The 16380-nt window shown below is 45.0% G+C and overlaps 1 protein-coding gene across 1 annotated transcript in view; it reads left to right on the top strand.

The window, feature by feature from the left end:
* Positions 1–16380, top strand: part of PAPPA (pappalysin 1) — a 233974-nt gene that overhangs the window by 186905 nt on the left and 30689 nt on the right. Inside the window, exons 16-18 of the mRNA XM_083721583.1 lie at positions 1760–1970; positions 4394–4565; positions 11456–11603. Coding sequence (XP_083577709.1) covers positions 1760–1970; positions 4394–4565; positions 11456–11603 — 531 coding nt within the window. The remainder of the gene's footprint in view (positions 1–1759; positions 1971–4393; positions 4566–11455; positions 11604–16380) is intronic.

Genomic DNA, 16380 nt, shown 5'->3' with positions numbered 1-16380 from the left:
CCCCAACATCTCAAGGCATGACTAAAGACATCCCTACCTGAACACCTGGAGAGCTGCTACCAGTCAGTATAGACAATAGATAGACCTGTGACCTGATTTGTATATGTCAACTTTCTATAGGCTTGTGCAGTCATTTCTCCTTCCATGCTGTATGCTCCTACTGTGCCCCACCATGCCTGCAGCTGCCTGCTCCCATATGGGAGCCTGGGTTGGGAGTTCTGTAGTGCCATGAGGCCTCCAGCAACCTCTGCCCCAAAGCAGGGACAGGAGGGAGCCAAGGGGGGCACCAGGCACAGCAGCAACCCAGGGCACATGGCAATGGCACCAATCATGGCATGAGAAGCATGTGGCGTGCCGTGCCTACAAGCAAAGAACTTGAGGGGCCAAAGAAGGAAGTGACAGGGGGCTCCACCACAGCATGGGAGGGCCTGGCCTTGGCCAACTGCCAGACTCCCTTCTCGCAACCCACCCAGCCTCATGGGAGATGCGTGCTCCGCGCACTCCATGCATTTCCGTGCCAGAAAAGGGAGCCCCCTCCCAGTCTCACAGCAACTTCAGGACTGCTGCAGCTCAGTGGCATAGTGTTATTTGTGCCCTCTAAGCATTTTGCGCCCAGGGGAATCGCCCCAGTAATCACCCCTCCCATGCTACACCACTGATTAGCTCCCAATATGAAGGACATTATGGCTTGAATTACTGTGGACATGAATAAAGTAAGGACTATGAAATGAATCCCTTGGCTCACAGAAGGCACAATATGTGATAATGCCATCACCCTTTGCAATCTTGCCACTTTTTCCAAAGGCTACACTGGACGATCACATATTGTTGTTATTTTATTTAAACTTGATAATTGGTTGTTTCACATAAAGGTCTCCAAACAATTTACAAAACTACTTTGAAGTGGCATTTCGTTGCCTGGTAAGTACCTGGCCTGTAATACTGACAAGGTGGCTTCTAAAAGTTTCTGTTTCAGAACATACAATGTGAATAACTTTCTTATGCCTGAGCTGTATCACTGTAGATTGTATGCGGGGGGGGGGGGGGTCACATGATGAAATGCTCACCATCATCCCTGCACATAGAAAGCTAGTATATTGGGGAACATGCTTTGGCTTAGCTCGACATGCACATTGTTCCCCCCCATTTCTGAATTTTATTGGATTGCAGCCCACTAAGTTTTACTCAGGGTGGTCTCACCATAGTTTATGAACTTAAGTTAGTCATGTCTAATCACTTCAGTAGTACACTCCAAAATACAGAACTCATTTTCTTTTTTATATAAGTTTGGGGACCTTGTGGCCCTCCAGATATTGTTGGATTACTACTCTCAGCATCTCTGACCATTAGCCATGCTGAACATTGGGAAGACACCCAGCTCCCTTCCCCTGTTTTATGTGATGCTTGGTGATGTTTTGAAGATGTATGTTGCTTTAATTATACACTCTTAAAAAATAAGAAGCTGCTTTATTCTGAGCCAAAACATTAGTCCATCTAGCTTAATATCGTCTCCACTGACTAGCAATGGCTCTCCAGGGTTTCATATAGGGAGTCTTACCTGGAGTTGTCGGAGACTGAAGCTGGGATCAAATGCTCTGCCACTGAGCTATGGTCCTTTATCTAAAGAGCATAGGGACACAGGAGTCTGCCTTATACTGGGTCAGACCACCCCTAGTTAACACAGCCTTCGGCTCACCAAATTCTTCGGCATGCATTACTCTTCACATCACAACTCACTCTCACTTCTGTCTCTGTCCAGGGAACAACAGCAACTTGACATGCTTGGAAGATGGGCTCTGGTCCTTTCCTGAGGCGCTCTGTGAACTGATGTGCCCAGCTCCTCCTTTAGTCCCCAGTGCCGACCTCCAAACTGCTCGCTGTCGTGAAGAGAAACACAAAGTTGGTTCCTTTTGCAAGTATAAATGCAAGCCAGGTTACCATGTCCCAGGATCCTCTCGGAAGGCAAGGAAGTAAGTGGGTACTGCAAAAGGTTGCTGTGCCTCTTTTCATTACTGATAATTTACAATCAGTCTGGTGTACTGGTTAGAGTGCTGGACTAGGACTTGGGAGTCCCGGGTTCAAATCCCTACTCGGCCATGAAGTTTCTTCGATGACCTTTGGCCATTCATGACCAGGAATGGGGAAGAAATTTAATTCTGCTTGTATGTAAAGGCAAACCTAATTTGCACTTCTAGGGGGAATACAAGAACAGTCATCCTTCAAACTCTGCAGTTCTCTTAATTTTGTGATGTAGTTCTCCAGTCAAACAGTATTTACAAAAATGCATATTTTAGGGGATAAGTGTGCATAAACAGGAGTGTACTAGTGAAAATAACATATCAACTGGATTGCAGGGGAGAATTCCTTGCAAAAATCTGTACAGTAGTAAATTTTTTTTACAAAAAAGTGTGTATGAGAAGAAATTTGCATTGTGCTTACAGATTTTCCATGAAGGTTTATATATATATATATATATATATATATATATATATATATATATATGCAGGTTTTGGTGTCCTCGGGTGTCTTCCCGTGTAAAAGTTGGGGTGTCTAGGCGACGTTTCGACGAGGTCTCACTCGTCATCTTCAGGCTGGTGCTTTCGGCTTCTTGTTACTGGAACAGAGCGGGATCTCAATGTTTGAGTTCCTATAAATACTGTAGAGGGGGTGTGGTGTCTAGCCTCCAATGTTCTGGGCAGAGAGGAAGTTCCCAGGCTAGTGTGCCTTTTCTTCTTTTGTTCCTTAATTACTTGAGAGATACCTTGAGTGATTTCTTGAGTGATATCCTGAGTACCACGTCGCCTAGACACCCCAACTTTTACACGGGAAGACACCCGAGGACACCAAAACCTGCATTCCTGTACCCGTGAAAATCTACGAAAGCATATATATATATATATATATAATGCAAATAGTTGTAGAAATGTGGCAAACTGAATTTAGAATTGGAAAAAAATGAGACAAAGGGTTCCATATATCCCTAGCCACTACCTCTCAGCTGAGTCTTATCTCACATGGTAAAATGTTTATAAATGGTGCTGGGAACTGTAGCTCTCTAAGTGGTTTTACAAAATAGGCTCCATGGCAATGGAGGACATTCCATGTATGCTCTCCAATAAAGTCTGAAGTGGGAGATCTGGGAAGGAAGGAAGGAAGGAAGGAAGGAAGGAAGGAAGGAAGGAAGGAAGGAAGGAAGGACTTCACATAGCACAACTGAATTATGGAAATTCACTACATGATATATAGAGAAGGCTACCAACTTGGACTCCTTTAATAGAAGAATGTGTTAACAGTAAGTCTAGTGGTCATTGTGGTTCAGTTGCCTCCTGTAATAACTCTTAATCTCAGAGTTGTGGGTTTGAGTCCCATATTGGGGGTTGGACTAGATGACCCTCATTGTTCCAGCTCTATGATTCTATGAAATCATTACTGGCACAAAATCACCTCTGAATACCAATGCCTGGGGCACATGATTCTGGAGAATGCTATTGCATTCATGTCCTGTTTGTGAGCTTCCTATAGGTATATGGTTGACCACTTGTGAGAACAGGATGCTGGACTAGATAGACCACAGGGCTCTTCAGATGTCTTGAACAGACCAGAAACAAATTGGCCTCCTCTATTAGTTGCTTATGAGAATGAGGTCTTTGAAGGAATGGAGAAAGGGAGTGCCACATAGCTGTTCTGGGACGGAGTTCTAGGCATAAGCTGTTGCAAGAGAGCACAACAGGAGTGGATCAAGGGAGCAAAAAGTTTTAAATGCAACAACCACAATCCTGGCCGCCGCCACCCTCCCCTGCGCACACATAAAAGGGCAAAGCATCAAGGATGACTTCCATGGAATTTTGCATGAGAATGCAATTTAATGGTTTATCTCAGGAGCCTCTTGTTACCTGCTCCTTTATTGAAGATGCCAGCCATTAAAGCTCACGCCTCTCATTCTGTCTCTATAAGCCATTGCATTCACAAACCAGCTCTGTGCTAGGAACCTCCTTTTGGAAATACCCTCTTTGATATGCAACCTGGGGAGTCCCCTTTGAACCTTGGTGGGAAAAAGAAGTTTACTGGTATTCTACGTTTTATGACTCAGTGGGGATGGCGAGTGGAGAAAAAGAAACCCACATCAAAAATAGCCACTGACCTTAAGGTCTGGGTGAAGATTTTCAGTGTGGGGGGGGGGCAGCATCAGCAGCTGGACCTTTGGAAATAGCCATTGTTTTCATTAGGAGACCACACAGCATAAATCCACCACCATGGTCCTGAGGTGTCAGGGACACAAATGTCTGTTGTGGTGGCAGCTTGGGAAAATGTTACAGAACTCAGGCTGTGTGTTAAATAAATCAACCGTTTCTCCTGTTTACCTTCTCTCCGCCCCCCCCCCCATGTACTGTAGGAGGGCCTTTAAGATCCAGTGTGGCCAAGATGGAACTTGGCTTGAAGGAGCTTGTACACCTGTCACCTGCGAACCTCCACCCTCCAAGTTCTATGGGCTCTACCACTGCACCAACGGCTTCCAGTTCAACAGCGAGTGCAGGATCAAGTGTGAAGAGGATGGCACCCAAGCTGTGAGTCCCTTCCAACCTCATCTAAGCTGTTGCAGGTTTCTTAAAAGCCTTCCCCTGTAGCGATACCCAAATAAGTCTCACCAGGACGTGTTACATTGCCACATTCTATACATCCATCCATCCATCCATTCCTTTTATTTCATAAAATGTATACACCGCTTGATTGTTTTTTTAAAAAGAAAACCCTCAAAGCAGTTTAGAGAAAAAGATAAAACAGTAAAATCAAGAAATACCCACAACTGTACTTTAAAACATACAGAAGTTAAAATACTGAAAAATTGCAACTCACCTCAGCTTTCCAAGCATCTTGGTGGGCTTGTCTAAACAGGATGTTTTTAGCAGGTGCCAGAAAGTGTACAGTGAATGTGCCTACTTGACCTCAATAGGCAGGGAGTTCCAAAGTGCAGGTGCTGCCACACTCAACGTCTGAGTTCTTACAAATGCAGAACGGGTATTATGTGACACTTGTAGTAGCGCCAGTTCTGCTGATAGAAGTAGTCAAGTGGGCCCATGTGGGGTGAGACAATCTCATAGGCGAACTGGTCCCGAGGGCTTTATATGCTAATAGTAACATATTGAACTTGGCCCAATAGCAAATCAGCAACCAGTTCAGATCTGTGCACAGAGGTCATATGTGCTGACAAAGCCTCACGTCTATCAGCAATCATGCTGCAGCATTCTGCAGTGACCACAGCTTCGAGATCAAGCACGAGGAAAGTCCCACCTAGACTACTTTGCAGTAATCCAGTCTTGAAGTAACCAACACATGAACCGCTGAGACCAGGTTTTTCTGGTCCAAGAATGGTCATAGTTGCAGTTGGTAAAAGCATTTCTAGTCATGGAAGCAGGGCCATCTTACTCATAGGCACAAGGGATGCGGGGCACCTGGGCGCCGGGCTCTCAGGGGTGCAAGGCGAAGAGTCCGGGGCCCAAGAGTTGGGTCCGGGGAAGAGCCCACCTGTTGGAGCACCGCGACGGGCTCTTCTGCTGTGGCCGGCTCTGCGCCGCAAGTTTGGGGGCGACCAAGCCAGTGAGACGCTGAGGTAGCCAGCCGGCTCCGCCCTCCTGTGCACCTAGGACTGGGCAACCTGGGGGAGGCAGGCGGATCTTTGCACCCCAGCACCACATAAGCTTAAGGCAGTCCTGCATGGAAGCTACCTAAACCTCCATTGACAGAGCTGCCCATATGATCACTACCCATGGCTACTAGTCACCTATGAGTATGTTCTACCTTACCTGGTACTGTTTGTACAGATTTTTATTTGATTTTACAAAAGTTACATCAGATAATATAGCTGAATAGACCATAACAGTCTTATATCATTCATGCATGGCAAAAGCTACATATTGGGTTTGCCACATTGCAGTGCTGTATCAGACTTATGATTCATTCTCATTAGTCAGCATATATACTCTTAGTTCATAAAGAAGATCAAATAAAGGAAAGAAAGATGAAATTAGCTGTTAATAAGCAATATCATACAGCCAAATACTCTCAATATTTTGGTTTAGTTCTCAATTATTGTAGGTAAGTGTCAGAGGCTCTTAACAGTTGTGAAAAAGCTGGTTTAAATAATATTCACTTTTCTTTCATGTTGCAGGTGAGATAAAATAGAATGTTAATTGGGGGTAGAGGTTGAAACATTGATTCAGATCAACCAAATCGAGCTAAGGGCTGGTGGGGGATATTGTTCATTTTTCAGAAACTAGTGTATGTAATGAAGTCAAACCACACTGCCTAGGTGATCTGCCCATGAGATAACTGTAACATATTTGTTTGTGACTCAAGAAGGGCTGTTTTCTAGTCTTCTACCAATCATCTAGTGTTGCACCAGAAATATATTTCCAGTGTCTGATTATGTTTCATCTTGCAGCCTGTAATAGGTGGCCTATTAGTATCTCACCTGGTACTGAAAAGACCATAATGAAGGCTCCAAGTGAACCTCTATGGAGAGAGTTTCCCAAAAGTGCTGTGTCAGCACTGAAAAGGCCTTCTACAAGTTGCCAGCCAGCAGTGCCCTGCTCTTTTTCAGAATGCTCAATTGCACACCTACCCCTTCATTTTCCAGGATCCCCTCCCCCCCCCATGCCCACTGAGCATACCTAATCCTTGTTCTACTTTTTCTGGTATTACGCACAAACACACACATGACAGCTCTTAGGGTTTTTTCCATAAAGCTTTTTTTTCTGCAACTTCATATCTTGGGGTTCCCCCACCCAAAAACTCATTTCATTGCATGAAAGCTGCCATTTCAGGTACAAAAGCACAAGTACCTGAAGAATGAGTTTGCTATGATTAAACTTATCTCCCAACCTAGGAGCCAACTCTTAGGGGCCATGGGGGCTCTGGCCCCTTGCAATAAAATATTTGAGGGGGCTGTCCCACCAAAGTTGATGTGCATTGCGTGTTTGATTATGTGGGGCAGGGCATAGCTGCTCCCCCAATATTTTATTCAAGTTGGCATCCTTGTCTCCTGATCTTATGAGGAAAGCTCTGCTTGATTTAACCAAAGACCTATGTAGTCCAGGGGTGTAGAACTGTTTCCATGCCAAGGGCTGCGATTTGCTATTCAACAACTTTGGGCAAAAAAAGAGAGTTGGATTTCTACTTTGAAATATGGCAACCTGATACAGTACAGTGGTGCCCCGCAAGACGAATGCCTCGCAAAACGAAAAACGCGCAAGACGAAAGGGTTTTTCGGTTTTTGCGTCGCTTCGCTAGAGAAATTTCCCTATGGGCTTGCTTCGCAAGATGAAACGTCTTGTGAGTTCTTGCGAGTTTTTTTCCTTTTTCTTAAAGCTGCTAAGCCGTTAATAGCCGCTAAGTCGTTAATAGCCACTAAGCCGCTAATAGCCGCTAATAGCCGTGCTTCGCAAGACGAAAAAACCACAAGACGAAGAGACTCGCGGAACGGATTAATTTCGTCTTGCGAGGCATCGCTGTACACCAGTTTCCAGGTGCATCTCTCTCTGCCCTTCAATGTGAACAAGTGAATAGCATTATCCCAAATCAGGGATATATTCCAGCCAGACAAAAACACTCAAGGATGACGTGAAGCAAGACCAGGGAGGGGTATGGCCCAGGGAGATTAGAGGGGTCCAGGGGAAAGTTCCAAGGGCCAGACAGAAGGGCATGGAGGGCCACATACTGTTGGGGGGCGTTAAATGAGGAGGGGGAGAACCATGTATGTCACCTTGAGCTGCTTGGAGAATAAGGTGGGCCGTAAGTGCAATAAATAAATAATAAATATGAACTTTATTAGCATTTAAAGTAAAAATGAAACAAACTGTCAATAAATTAAAGCAGTGAATGAAGAAAATACAACAAACAGTCCAATGAGACTGGAACCCAATGCCTCAAGTCCGTCATCCCATTTCACACAGTGACCAATCAGACACTTCTTGGAATCCCACAAGCTGGAGCTCTACTTAACATTTGCAGTGGTGCACTGCCCCTAAACAAGGAAGCTCTACTTGGTCATCATCATCATCATCATCACCATCATCATCACATAAATGTAGAGAGACCTCCCCAAACCTTCTACAAACCCATTGTTTCTGTTGCCCTCTTCTCCCGCTCCCATGGGTTATAGCCAATGTTAATCCTAATTAAAGTAGAAGGCCTGTATCTCAGTGCCAGAGCATCTACTTTCCGTGCAGAAGGTCCCACGTTCAATCTCTGGCATCTCCAGGTAGGTCTGGAAAAGACTCCCTGTCTTAAAGCCTGGAGAACTGCTGCCTGTCAGTGTAGACAATACTGAGCTAAATGGACTCAGTCCACATTCACACCATACATTTAAAGCACTGATACCACTTTGAACAGTCATGACTTCTCCCAAAGAATTCTGGGAGCTGTATTTTGCCAAGGATGCTAAGAGTTGTTAAGAGACACCTATTTCCCCCACAGATAAGTACCGTAGTTCCCAGAGTGGTTTAGCAATCAGTTCCTCTTCATAGAAAACCCAGGAAATGTCAGCTCTCTTAACAATTCTCAGCACCCCTTAGCACATTGCAGCTCCCATAATTCTTTGGTGGAAGCCATGACTGTTCAAAATGGTATCATAGTGCTTTAAATTTATAGTGTGGATGTGGGTTTGCATGGGCACAACTAACTTAGGTCCATCGATTTCAATGGGTTTGATCTGAGTAGAACTTAGTAGGGTACATCCTTCTGCCTTTCCTAGGTCTAAAGGTAAAGGGACCCCTGTCCATTAGATCCAGTCGTGGCCAACTCTAGGGTTGCGGTGCTCATATCACTTTATTGGCCGAGGGAGCCGGCGTACAGCTTCCGGGTCATGTGGCCAACATGACTAAGCCGCTTCTGGTGAACCAGAGCAGCGCACGGAAAAGTCATTTTATCTTCCCGCCGGAGCGGTACCTATTTATCTGCTTGCACTTTCACGTGCTTTTGAACTGCTAGGTTGGCAGGAGCAGGGACCGAGCAACGGGAGCTCACCCCGTCACAGGAATTCAAACCCCCGACCTTCTGGTCGGCAAGCCCTAGGCTCTGTGGTTTAACCCACAGCGCCATCCGCGTCCCTTTTTCAAGGTATACAGCATCCTTTTTGAAAAGGACTGACCAGAACTGTGCATAGTAGAACAGTTCTGCATGTGCCATGCTGTGCTGTGTGAGAGATGCAAACAACTGGCATATTCTCTTCCCAAACCTTCCACACAGAAGTCTGGCATCTGGTCTGTGTAAAACCATCATATACCAATTAGCATCCCTTTAGACTTTGACTCTTCTGTGTTTAGATCTAGCAGGCCCTGTTTCTCCCCACCCCTCACCCTTGGTGTGTTTTGGCTAATTTGGCAGTCAATGTGCCCATGAGCTGTTTGGCAGCCTTACAGCCACCAAGAGAGCCTGGTTCCACCAGCCTCTTATGTTTGGTGCAGAAAACGTGCACTGATGTAATGGGGTTTGTGTTTCACAGTTCAGGGTTGTGGTTAAAACTACTTTAAGCCTTTGGGGGAATGGGAAATCACCCCACTGGGGACATAAGAAGAGTCCTGCTGGATCAGGCCAGTGGCCCACATAGTTTGTTATCCTGTTCTACCCTCCTGTGGTTTCCAACAAGTGGGAAATCTATAAAGATGGGAGAGCAAAATTCATTATTTGCACAAGTGTCAGACTATGGGTCCTTACTTCCCAAAGTAGCGTGTTTGTGGGATGGAATCCTCACGCACCATTCATGGTGCTTTATTCATTATCATATTTGTACCCCCCCTTTCTTTCAAGGAACTCAAGGTTGTGTACATTCTTCTCCCACCCAGCCCCAACCCATTTTACCGTCACTACAACCCTGTGAAGTAGGGTAGAGTGAGAGAGAGCGACTGCCTAAGCTAACCCTGTGGGCTTCATGCCTGAGAGAGGATTTGAACTCTGGTCTCTGACACTTTAACCCTGTGATTCTCAACTTGTGGGTCCCAGATGTTGTTGGACTACAACTCCCATCATCCCTGAGCTCTAGCCTTGCTAGCTAGGGGTGATGGGAGGTGTAGTTCAACAATATCTGGGGACCCACAGGTTGAGAAAGGCTGCATAACCACTGTGCCACACCAGCTCTCACATTATAGCAATTACACATCCTATTCCTTGCTATATTTGGGAGGGTGGAGGGGGGTTAGGGCAACATGGTGGGGGGAGTGCCAATCTCTGATGTAAGGTGGGTTGGCTGAAAGTCTGAGCTCTCATCACATAAACAGAAGTTATTCCATACTGACATATAAAACTTAAGTGAGGTTCAGCTCTTAATTCAGACATGATGTAGCGGGGTGGGGAGTAGTCCATGGATATGTGTACATTTTTTTCTTTTTAAAGCATGTTTTTAATGCAGGAGAAACATCAGCTTGGCTGTGAGGCAATTCCACCCCCACCCCCACCCCCCGCAAAAGCATTTATATCATGCAGTAGTTAACATTATATGATATGTACCTTGGCACTGAAATCAGCATTTCAGTCTCGCTGGAGTCCAGTTTTTCCTTGGCTTGCAACGAGGATTAAACCATTAGGGGCCTTAATAGTCCTCGTTTCTAGCAGAAATAGGTGTGTGTTACTGCTCTGCAGACTTTGGTGGACCTTGTGAGAGTACTGACCCTTGAAAATGATAATGGCTTCAATTAATGTGACCCTTCTGGCGAGGATAAATTATTGTTTTAGTGTTTTATATAGTTTTCTCCTCCTAATAAATTGGCTCCATAATAGGTTGATGCTGGAGCTAGGGATGTGTGTGTATGTGGTTTCTATGTTTGAATGGGAGAGAATTCCTTGGTGACTTCAATGCAGCTGAAATTTCTTTAGGAAGGCTGGGACAAATTTGCCAATTTCAGTTGACAGATCCCAATCTTCAGTTCAGTTCTCCACTCTCTGAAAGAATTTTTTTCTTGGGGGCAGGACAGATTGTCATTAAAACTCACCTGCATTTTCACTTTCATTTTTTTGCAGGTTTTGCTTATAGCAAACACATGCAGCTTTGGCTGATGTGCACATTATGTTACAAGCCATTTCCTCTAATGTATTGTATTTTAAGATACCTTTTCCATGAAAATAATAATTTTCATGCACACTTTTATTATTTATTTATTTTTGTACACATGCAGAAAAAGTGATGGATAGTAATGCAACCAGCTGGTGCCCATTGGGTCTGGCAGGGTAAAAAGCAGGGTGTCCAAACCAGAGGTAGAGTCACAGCCAATGACAGATGGAGCCACTACCTGATTGGATATGTGTAAGAAGGCAGGCAGGTGGGGGCTGGCTGAGGACAGACTGAGGTTGCAGGTGTAGGGGCAGTGCCCCATTTCCCCAGTGGACCAGCTTCCAATGAATGATAGTGATGCCTGGAACACCTTCACCATTTACCTAAGCTGTTCTTCCTGCTTTCTCTCACCAGGGCCGTGGGAACAACGTGATTCACTGCCGGAAAGACGGCACCTGGAGCGGCTCATTTCACCTCTGCAGAGGGATGCAAGGACACTGCTCCCTTCCCAGCCAGCTGAGCGGAGGCCTGAAACTGCAGTGTCCAGACGGATACAGCATAGGTATTTATAAGGTTTCTGCCAGCTTAGAAACCAAATGGTTGATGTCAGTGAAAAAGGCAGGAGAAAGGCAAGGGTTCTTCAAAAGTTTCCTCTTCCATCTCCCACCTTCCCCTCATTGGCCTGAGTCTCAAAACAACACAGCTAATTAATCCCTCTTAAAGGGCAAGACAGACTTTAAGGTGCCAGACCTCTTGGTAACATATGATGCTCCCCTGCACTCACATAACAGGGTGGTTCTCTGTGGTCCTCGGTGATGTCCCCTGTGGGAATGGACGCTCTGCTGATCAACACCTTTTCATTTGTCCATATCATGGATACAACGCCAGGGTTTGAAACAGGAGACTTTTGTATCCGTACCTGGAGACTCCAGGGGCCAGATCTCTGGCCTTCTCTATGCAAAGCATAGGCTATGGACCTTCTGTGAGTGGCCCTTCCACAAAGTGTGAGCATCATTGACAAGGGATGGGGGAGAGATTTGATTCAGTTTGCATATGAAGACAAATCCGCTTAATTCACACTTTCTGAAATAATCCACTAACTGAGGCACAAATGGGGGAGAGATTTGATTCAGTTTGCATATGAAGACAAATCCGCTTAATTCACACTTTCTGAAATAATCCACTAACTGAGGCACAAATCTCCTTTCGAAATATACATTTCTCTAAAGTCATATACTAAGGTAAAATGCACACTAGGTAAAGGTAAAGGTAAAAGTACCCCTGCCCGTACGGGCCAGTCTTGACAGACTCTGGGGTTGTGCGCCCATCTCACTCAAGAGGCCAGGGGCCAGCGCTGTCCGGAGACACTTCCGGGTCACGTGGCCAGCGTGACATCGCTGCTCTGGCGAGCCAGAGCCGCACACAGTAACGCCGTTTACCTTCCCGCTGGTAAGTGGTCCCTATTTATCTACTTGCACCCGGAGGTGCTTTCGAACTGCTAGGTTGGCAGGCGCTGGGACCAAGCAGCGGGAGCGCACCCCGCCGCAGGGATTCGAACCGCCGACCTTTCGATCGGCAAGTCCTAGGTGCTGAGGCTTTAACCCACAGCGCCACCTGCGTCCCAAAAAATGCACACTACATACTTTCAAATATAGCTAATGTTGAAAACAACATACACAAATACATTATATAGAGGGAAATTGCTCTGCAAGTATATGTACGTTAAAGCAAAATTGCAGACAAAAGGTTACATTTGGAGAAATCCATACTAAAATGCTGATGGTTTTCCATGATAACTTTTTTTAAAAACCCAAAAACAAAACAAAACCTGGCAAACTGATGTGGCAATGTGGAGAACTGAATTTTGAGATTGGAAAAGGAAGAAACTGAAACTGACAGATCCTCCCATCCCTATCACTGATCCAGGTTGTGTAGTCCTACCAATACAGCAAAGATGCATTGCAGGTAAAGCTCCAGGTCTATGTGTGTTTGTGTGATTCTCCCCTGTGCCATTCTCTCCTTGGCTATCATTTTGAACTCCAAAGAAATATCTCCCCTCCCCTCTCTCTTACACATACACTGTACTGATCCCTCATTATAGCCTAACTATTGTGAGTTGCTTCAAGGCCTTCCCAAGGGGGAGAGGAATGCAACCTAGATGAGCTCACTGCTCTGTAATGATGCCAATTATGGATCACATATCAAAACAATTCAGGCCTGCTCCTCTCCTGAAGTGTAAATTGCACTGCTGGTGAAGCAGTGAGACGGCAAGCAGGCATCCTTTTCCCTGACAACGTGTATTATCTCTGGAGAAGAGGTGACCTTTAGATGCCTACCAAAGGTTGCTGTAGCATTCAAGGGACATCATCCCCCCTCATTTTTCATAATGCTGGGTCCTAACTTTCTTTTTTTGGTAGAGGGGGCAAGGTGTAGGAATGGAAGCTGAAATGGAAATTAAATGGCAATTGCCTTCTTCCACAAGGTATTGTTTTGTTATTCATTTATGTCACTTTCCCCATGATCATAGAACCATAGGATTACAATTACAGTTATCCTCCTTGTTTTACCCTTATGGCAAACTTTGGAGGTAAGGCTGCAGCAATTAGTCCTGGCTCTGCCAGTATGTATTATGGACCAGGGTCAGTCTGAGCCTGGGTTTTCCATGCTCAAGTCGTTAGGGTAGGTAGCAACTTCTACCACCTTCGAGCAGTGGTGAGCTGCAGTAAACCCATCTCAGGGGTACAGCCTCTGCTTTGCATGCAGAAAGCTCCAGGTGCGATCCCAGGTCAGCCTATAATGTCACCAGCATGGAATAATGGTGGGCCACAGCCAGCCAGCATAAACAATATTGAACTATCAGTGGCTACTAGCCATGATGGCTATGCTGTGCCTTCTCAGCCAGAGGCAGTAATGCTTGTGCATGCCATTCTCTGGAAACCACAGGAGGGGAGAGTGCTCGTGCTCAGATTCTGCCTATGGGTTTCCCATTCAGGTATCTGTTTGGTCACTGAGAGAACAGAATGCTGGATTAGATGGGCAGTTTGTGTGGTGCACATATGTTACTTGGAAAAATGCTGGGGATTGAACCCGGAACCTCCTTCATGCAAAGCAGATATGCTTCTTCTGAGCTATGGTCCTTCCACATAGATGGGTCATTGGCCTGATCCAGCAGGCTCTTCTTACATTCATTGTCATTGGCTGGGCCCACCCCCACAACCCAGAAGGCAAAATCTATCCCAAGCAAGGCCTCTGATGAATATCTTAACAGCTGTGCAGAATCATTGGGGAATAAGCAGGCTATTTCAGTGGTTTATAGGTCAGGCGTTGCATTGAAAGAGGCATCTGTTGTCAGCAAGAACAGAATCTTGTCTAGTGAGTGACAGATAGCCACCCACACATACAGACATACCCTCCAGTCCTATGTTGTGTCTTCCATCCACTGGGAATGAACCAGTAACAGCTGTCTATGCAATTTTCCCAGAAAGCTTAATAAAATGCTGCTATCAGTGAAACTGCATCCATGGGATCTGTTAGGTTGGCACGTATATACACAGGTGAAACTCAGAAAGATAACCCATCTTCAAACAACAGCAAAATCTATCTACCCGTTTGACTCAGCCACTCAAAAATAATGGAAGGCAAACCTATCCAAAGGCATTTAAAGGCAAACCTATCTAATTCGCAGTTTCTGAAACAATGTGCAAACTGAAACAAAGCTATTGTTTGAAATTCATTCTTTTCCATATTTTGCAGTGCAATTTCTCCATCCAAGTAATGTGTAAAAATAGCAATAGTCACAATAATATTAGAGTAAAAATGCACATATCAGTGAAAATATTGTAATATATTTGGGGCAATTCTTTTGGAAATATGTGTATATGTGAGGGGAAATGGCATAAAAGCTGTGTTCATTAAGAGAAATTTGCACTAGAATACTGGTAAACTTTAATGAGGACTTTAAAGAAAAACTTACATGGCAATGTGAAGAACCGAATTTAAGATTGGGGGGCGGGGGTGTGTGTGAGAAACTGGGAGAGACCAAAATGGGTAGATGCAGACATTGGTGTTACTGCAGACACCAATCAGGGAAGGGTTTGTTGTGAGCCAGAAGTGAGAAGCTGCCTCCCCCTTTGGTCTTGCTTCTGATACTGATTGGAGTTCAGAGCTCCTTAATGACACACTCACAGCAGCTGTGCCACTGTGAGAGTGATTTCACAGAGGGGGAAAGCCAATGCAGCAGTGGCGGCAGCACCCCCAGGGGTGTAGGTTTGTGTCTTCGAAAAGCTCCAATATATTACTGCTTACCTTAATAGGGAGAGGGCAGGGCTCCTGTGGTGTGCAACCATTAGGCGAAATGAATAAGGGGCTCACCTGCTAGCAACTGTGCCACACCAATTGTGCCCTATGTAAACAGGTTTCAAATGCATTTCAGGCTGAAAGCTCCTTCACAGAAAGAAATCATATCTGTTTGATTAATCTGTTTAGGTCCCACCTCTTCATCCCGAAGATGCTCAGGGTGGTAATAACAGCAATAGTAAGACTAATTTCCATGCACATAGAAAAATAGCTTGCCAGAGAGATGGGCTCAAGCCTAGCTTACGCCCTGGTATGCTTGATTTCTGTGTGCAAAAAAATATGTGACCTCTCTCTCTCTCTCTGTGTGTGTGTGTGTGTGTTTATGTGGGGGGGGGGGCATTGATAGATATAAAATTCTTATTGCCTTGTTACATTTGTACCCTACTCTTCCTCTAAAGAAATCAAGATGGTGGTGATGGTGGTTTTCAGACATTTATTTATATCTCAACTTTCTCCCTGACACGAACTCAAGGTGGATGCGGTTAAAAATAAGAACAGCTAAAAACATAGGTGGGGGGGAATAATTAAAAGCAATTAAACATGGATAAAATGAACACTACACACACACACACACACACACACACACACACACACAAATGGAGGGAATAAAAACAGAATTCAACAGGATTTTGGGAACTACATGGTTCTCCCCATCTCTATTTTATATTATCAATTATTGATCATCATAATTATTATATTTATATCCCACTTTTCCTCTAAGGAAGGCGAGCTAACCTACATGCTTTCTTCCTCCTTCAAGTTTTTCCTCTGTAAATTAGAATAGATAGAGAGGCAACAGCAACCAGCCCAAGGTCACCCCAGGGCTTCATAGTGCGTGTTTGAATCCCAGTCTCCTGGGTCCTAGTTCAACAGTCTAAGTATTACACTGCATTGGTTTCCTTACTGAGAACTGGATTGTTCATCTGCATGTGTCCTGCAATGTCCACATACTTACGGTGTGAACTTTTTAAATTGGTGTTGTA

This window comes from Podarcis gaigeae (assembly GCF_964106915.1).
Source record: "Podarcis gaigeae genome assembly, chromosome: Z".
Classification (NCBI taxonomy): domain Eukaryota; kingdom Metazoa; phylum Chordata; class Lepidosauria; order Squamata; family Lacertidae; genus Podarcis; species Podarcis gaigeae.
The sequence above is the reverse complement of the archived record's forward strand: the minus strand, read 5'-3'. Positions and strand labels throughout refer to the sequence as shown.